The 6,375-nt window shown below is 55.3% G+C and overlaps 1 protein-coding gene across 1 annotated transcript in view; it reads left to right on the forward strand.

The window, feature by feature from the left end:
- Positions 1-5,782: 5,782 nt before the first annotated feature.
- VIPR1 (vasoactive intestinal peptide receptor 1) overlaps positions 5,783-6,375 on the forward strand; it is a 37,070-nt gene continuing 36,477 nt past the window's right edge. The window contains exons 1-2 of the mRNA XM_030886933.2: positions 5,783-5,958; positions 6,047-6,292. Coding sequence (XP_030742793.2) covers positions 5,783-5,958; positions 6,047-6,292 — 422 coding nt within the window. The remainder of the gene's footprint in view (positions 5,959-6,046; positions 6,293-6,375) is intronic.

Here is a 6,375-nt window from a genome sequence, read left to right on the forward strand (position 1 = left end):
GCAGCTGCGTTTAGGTTAAAATGTAGCAGCCTAGCATCGGATCTCCCTTAGGATCCATTTAAATTTGTTCTCATTTTTAATGTTTTCTACTTTCTTTTCAACTGAGGCTTTTATGCTTTTTTGTTGTTGCTATTGTTCTTTTAATGTTTTTTTGTCTATGAAATCCAGGATCGCTAAATCCATAGAGGCAGTACTGGATTAATGGTTCCTTGGGGAGATGACAGGGGGCCTTGGGGGGAAATGGAGAGCTAATCATGATGAGTACGAGGATGGAAAACATGTTCTAAAACTGATTGTGGTGGTGACTGGACAACTCTTCGTGGTGTGCTTGAACTATGGACTTGCATGGCATATGAATGATATGCCAAGAAAACTGTTGGGGAAAACCAACCAACAACCCTTATGGGACGGTGCAGGAGAGGGCAGTGCTTCGCTCCATGGTGCAGAGGGTCCATACGAGTTGGAACCGCCTTGATGACACCTATCAACAACGACACGCTTTGAGCCACCTGAGGAAAGGGCAGGCGTTGTCTTGGCGTAAGAGGCTACGGATTGGGCTGCTAACCACAAGGTCAGTGGTTCAAACCCTCCAGCTTCTCTGTGGGAGAAAAATGAAGCTGTCGGCTATCATAGGACTTGCAGCCTTGGAAGCCCAAAAGGAGCAGTTTAGTCTGTCCTTAGGGTGGCTATGTGTCAGACTCTCCTGGTTTGGTTTTTTGGATGGAATGAGTCAAGTGACTAGGGACTAAGGGCAGCCTCCAGGTGCTGAGAGCGACCATGTAGCCAATAGCCAGCAAAGAAGAAAAGTGTGTGGGTGTGTGTTACTCAGCGCTACAACTGCCAGGAACTAAGTTGTACCGCCAACCTGAATGAACATGAAAGGGGACCCTGGGCTTCAGAGGAGCTCAGCCCTAGCCAACCCTTTGGTTGTAGGCGAGGGTTCCTCTCAGCCAGACCCAGACGCCTAACAGACTGAAATGTGAGATCACAAAAGGGCATTGTTGTAAGTCATTGAGCATTGTGGTGATTTTTGTTTGTTTTGCTTTGGCAGACATGAAAAAGGACTGCACTTAGCTTATCATCCCCCCATCCACCTGTCCCTCTGCCAGGCAACCACTAACATAGTGTGGGTAATTTATCATTCCCATATACGTTTCTCTCTTTTTGCTACATGTGTACATCCATGAGCGTTACACGACATTGTTTGTCGACGTTGCACTCAGCATAAGTCATGTTGGGCTGGAATCTGCTTCGGTTGCTCAACACCCCATTTTTGAGAACTACATCCCAGCAGAGAGACGTGGCTCTGGTTCATTGATGTTGACTGCTGAATGACATGTCTAAGAGAAGCGTGTCCAAGTCTTCCACCGAGACAGCAGATTTGACAATTTCTCCTTTTTAAGTTTCTGTATTTGGAAACTGTATCATTAGAGACATGCATGCTTGTGATGAGCATGCTATTTTAAGAGAGTAAATGTGAAGCTATCATGAACTAGTCCTCTTGTGACTTACATAATTTCCATCTTAAATCTTTCATTCACATTGATAGTGATGATCAATGCTTAGAATCACTCCTGATATCAGATGTAATGTTCCTATTTATCTTATAGTCTTATTTCTAACCCTCTCCACAATGTCTAGCCCTCTCTTTTGGAGAATTGAGGGTGCTGTCTTTATGTCATTGTTCCCTCTTCTAGCATTTTGGAAGTTTCTAAGGACCTTTCTTACCTTTCAGGTTGTAACACCCATGAGGTTAGTTCTCCTCTCGGCCTGTTTTGTCCTGCCCACATTGTCTCCCTTTCTGGGATTCTCTCCTCAAGGACAACCTCACGCCTAGTCACAGGGCTGAAAGTGGGGAAGGTGACCATGCTAAGCTTGAGATCCTCTGTAGAGTCAGTCTGAGGTCTCCCCCACGATCCTTCCAAGTGTCCACTGTCCCCTGACCCAACTGAGAGACATCCAAATGCTGTCCAAGATCCTGGCTATCCTCCCCCGAGATTCATCCCTCTTCTGACCCTAGCTACGCAAACCCACGGCCCTAGTGGTGCCCCCATCCATCACATACTGGCAAGCCTGGCCTTCTGACTGCAGTCAGAAGCAAAGGCTTCAGTACAGATGCATGTCTATCCAGCAAGCATGCATGCGTTCTCACTCTCTCTCACACACACACCCACACACACACACTGCAATGAGCATTTACCCAAGAGACTACTGCTGCTGCTGGAGAGTAAACAAAGAGAAAGCACACACCCCCCATGACTTATGGCAGCAGGGACCTCACCACCGCCACCCAGCTGTGTGATGACAAGACTTCTGACCCCGGAGCCAAGCACAGCCCTGGGGTAGTGAGAAGAGATCCTTCTTAAGCCATCCCTCTCTGTATCCAGAGAAGGAGCTCCCCCACCGTCCTCAACCCCAAGCTACCATTCTCCATAGTTCAGTTTCTTTTCTGCGGCAACCATAGGGGAGCCCTGTGGCACAGTGCAGTGGTTAAAGCATTAGGCTGCTAACCAAAAGTTTGGTGGTTCAAACCCACCAGCTGCTTCATGAGGGAAAAAACGTGGCATCTTTGCCATGCAGATCTACAAGCCTTGGGAACTGGAGGGCAGAGTTCCAAGCAGTCCTATAGAGTTGTTAAGAGTTGGAATCCCTGGGAGTGGGTTTAGTGTTGGGTTCTCGGCCGACCGCTGTGGGTCTGGAAGAAAGAGGTTCCATTCCACTATCAGGAAAACTCTAGGCTGCCCACCTTCTTGCTTCCTCCCCCTTTCCCTTTCCCAAAGCCCCTCCACCCCGCAACCAACTGCCCACATTCCTGACTCCTTCTTCACCCACCTGACGCCTTGAACGCCTACAGTGTAAGCTCTGAGGCCCAGGCTTGGAGGGGTGGGGTGGGGGGCTTCAGAACCCGAGCAATTGGTTCCTGGGCTTCATGCCCCAATGGTAGTCAGAACAATTCTCCCTCAGCCCGCTTCCTTTTCTTTTGAGGTGAGGTCATTCCTGCAGCTGCAGCACCACCAGAAGCCCCCCCTGCCACCCGCCCTACATATGAGGCTCCTGGGAGGGCACAGCTCAAACCTAAGCCACAGGCACGCGCTGGGCCCTGAAGGCCATGACAGAAGGCAGAGGGAAACTGTTCTTTTTCAGACACTTGCCAGGGCTTTTTGTATCCTCCATCACGTCACGTCACCACGGGGAGTTAAGATGCACCACCAGTAAAGGACCGCCCCCAAACGGGGTCAGTCTGAGGCTGTCGGTGGCTTTTGATGGATAGAGACTCAAAGGTTTAAGTCCTTCCAACCCTAAAAGTACCCTAAAAAGGAAGCAGAGCTTGCCTGCAGCTGCACAGCAACGTGGGCGACTCGAGAAGGGGGTCCACAGGCCAAAGCCGCACTGTGGTCCTCAGCCAGCGGTCTTCCCAGAGCACCATGGGACCTGGCAGCTCAGAGCTCCCCGACTGGGTGCCTGGAAGGCTGGGAGTTCAGGACTCTGAGGTGGATGAAGGGCTGGGGGAGGGGGCTATGGCTCCCACCCCTAAGATGAGGCAGGCTCCCCATGAATAACTACTGATTTCCTCCCTGCAGTGCAAGTGACTCCCCAACCCCCTCCCACTCCATCTGGACCCTTGTGCTTCCAGGCATCTAGAAAGTGGGGGGTGGGCCATAGGCTGGTTCCAAGGACCTGGGAGCAGGGACCTCAGAGCACACCACTTCAGTGGGGAATCCTTTCCAAGCCTGACCTGGGGAGGCAAAGACAGACTTTGGAAGCTCTCAGGGTTTGGGTGGAGGGGGCTGGGGCTGGGTGGGAGTGCACATAGCCGATTGTTATGTGCACCCCTGCTTCCCATTTCCTTCTGATAGTCTGCTCCAGCCCCCAGCCTACCCCAACCCCAGCCCCACATCTTCCTGCTCTGAGAGCACCCCTTCTCCCAGAAAGGCAGCAAAAGGATCCCTTCCCTCTCGGACCCCACAGAACTCTCCCAGAATGGACTTGTGACTGGGCCCACTGCCCCAGAGCACTGGACAGGGGGTGGGAGCAATCCCGTGGAGATACAGTCCAGTGTAGACTGGGTTGAATTTGTGTAGGGTTTTTGTTAGTTTTTTTTGGTTTGTACTATTTTCTTTTTGTCTGCTCCTTTGCCTCTGTGTGTGTGTGTGTGTGTGTGTGTGTGTGTGCAAGAGAGAGAAAGCGCTCTTTGATCAATAAGAAAGGGCAGGTCCCCCAAGGGAACATTTCTGAAAGAACAAGGAGTGATTTTCACGACAAAGAAGCTTCAGGGCAACTGCTCCCCTACACACACACACACACACACACCACCGGTTTTTATGCACAGAGGCTCTGGCTGCCACTCACTCCCACTCCAGTCTGCCCTCCTTCCTCCAGTGTCCTCCAGCCGAAGAGGGGCTTTGCTGGGGACCATCCTCCAGAGCAAATGCCCTCACATTCCCTCCCCCACCAGCCCCACTCTCCACCCCTCCGTTCTCAACCTCTCCTTCCTCAATACACTCCCAAGCACCAGACCACTGTCCTCTGAGCCCCGCTGGAGCCTCCACAGGTCCGCACTGAGGGTGGGTGGGATTCCAGCATTCTGCACCTGGCCAGGTGGGGTGTGTGTGTGTGTGTGTGTGTGTGTGTGTGTGTGTGTGTCTTGGGGGGTGGAGTGGACAGGATTTATGGTAGCCAAAGTCCCTGCATTTGCAGTTCCTAGCTGAAGCTCCTAGCCAGCAGAGGTGGCTCCCAGGACGAGGGCGGGGTCTGCCACTGGCCTGCAGGGGAACTGAGGTCTGAGAGAGGGCACTGTCAGCGTCACGTCAAGGAGAAGCAAGGACGTCTGGCCCTGGAAACCTCCCTTCCCTTCCCCCCAGGAATGGCGTGGCTAAAGAGGCAGTGACTGTTCCAACACCAGCTCCACCGACCGCTGAGACGAGGGTCCGGAAAGGCCGGGGTAATGCTGCTGCCTGAGTTCCCAGAACTGGGGGAAGGCCGGTGTCTGGGCTCCCGGATTATACCTGGAGGGGGATGGGAATAGTGGGGCGCAGCAGTAATTAATGCTCACACCCCTGGGACAGGAAGGACAGCCTGTTTACCCATTCTATAACCCCCACCCCACCCCACCACCTTACAGCCCTGATACACAGCAAAAGCAACACGTCCTGGTGCCCTCCATCGGAGTCTGGCTCACGAGACCGGCGACTCCCATGGGTTAAGGAGTCTAACGGCTCCAGAGTGACTTGGCTGCCATCTTTGCAGAGACCGCCAGGCCTTTCTTGTGCAGTGCAAACGTGTGGGCTCAAACCTTTAGCTTCGTAGCACCCGCAGAAGTTACAGACAAAAGAAAGGGGGTGGGGGAAGATCTGAAGAAAGGAAAGAAAAGTATGGGGTGGGGTGGGGTGGGAATAAACAAAGCAAATCCAGGCGCCCTAAATAAACTGGAATGGAGGAAGGGCACAGAGCCAGGCCCCACTGCCGGGCCCTGACCCACCCCGTCCCAGGAGCGCAGCAGCCCAACCAGGGAACCAGCGAAGCCCAGAGGCTCCGCGGCCAGCTGTACCTTGGGAAATGGGGTGGGTCAACCGGGCGCGCAGGCTCCCGGGAGGGGCGCCCAGGAACTTGCGCCCCATTCTGGCGTCCCCTAACCTGCGCTCTGGGGATCCCGGGCAGAGCCGGCCGGGCCGAAGTTCCCTGTCGGCGAACTGCTGAGCCTCGGAGGCGGGCGCCAGTGACCGGAGGCCCGAACCCTGACCCTTCCACAGACCTCAGGTCCCGGGGCTGAGAGGCAGGGAAGATGGATGAGAAGGAGGTCTCCGCGGTCATTGTGCTCCGGCGCGGAAGTGAGGTCCGCGCGCAGGGCACAGGGGGCGCTGGAACCTCGGCCCGGCCTCCCCCGGGGAGCTGCCGGGCGGACGCGCCACTCTCCCACTCATGGAGTGGGGCCCGGGCCGTGCGGGGCCGGGGCGCCCAGTCCGGGCGGAGCGCAGCGCGCTAGAGCGCCCGGCCGCTGGGGCGCGCCCCGGCCCGGCCTCCTTTGAGCCCTGGTTGCTCCCGCCAGGCTCACCGAGGCGCCCGGAGAGCTGGTAGCACTGGGGACCCTCCGGCGCGCCCCAATGACTCCCCCACCCCTAATCGCTTTCCACCGCGGTCCTGCGTGGGCTGTCCCCCCGGAGATGAGAAACGACACTTCCTATCTCGTGGTGCGCTGGGCGCGCACGAACCCTCCGAGGCGCGGAAGAGGGAGGCTGGCGGAAAGCCTCCTGAAGGAGGCGGCCCCGGAGCTAGACGTGAAGGGCGCCCTGGGGTGGGGCTGAGGGGGTGTTCGGGGATGGGGAGGCGGCACCCAGGCCCTTGGGAAAGTCGTGCGTCACGCAGGGGAGCCTGGGG

Source organism: Echinops telfairi, unplaced genomic scaffold, assembly GCF_000313985.2.
Source record: "Echinops telfairi isolate 266 unplaced genomic scaffold, ASM31398v2 ScPeMD7_4225;HRSCAF=4972, whole genome shotgun sequence".
Lineage (NCBI taxonomy): Eukaryota > Metazoa > Chordata > Mammalia > Afrosoricida > Tenrecidae > Echinops > Echinops telfairi.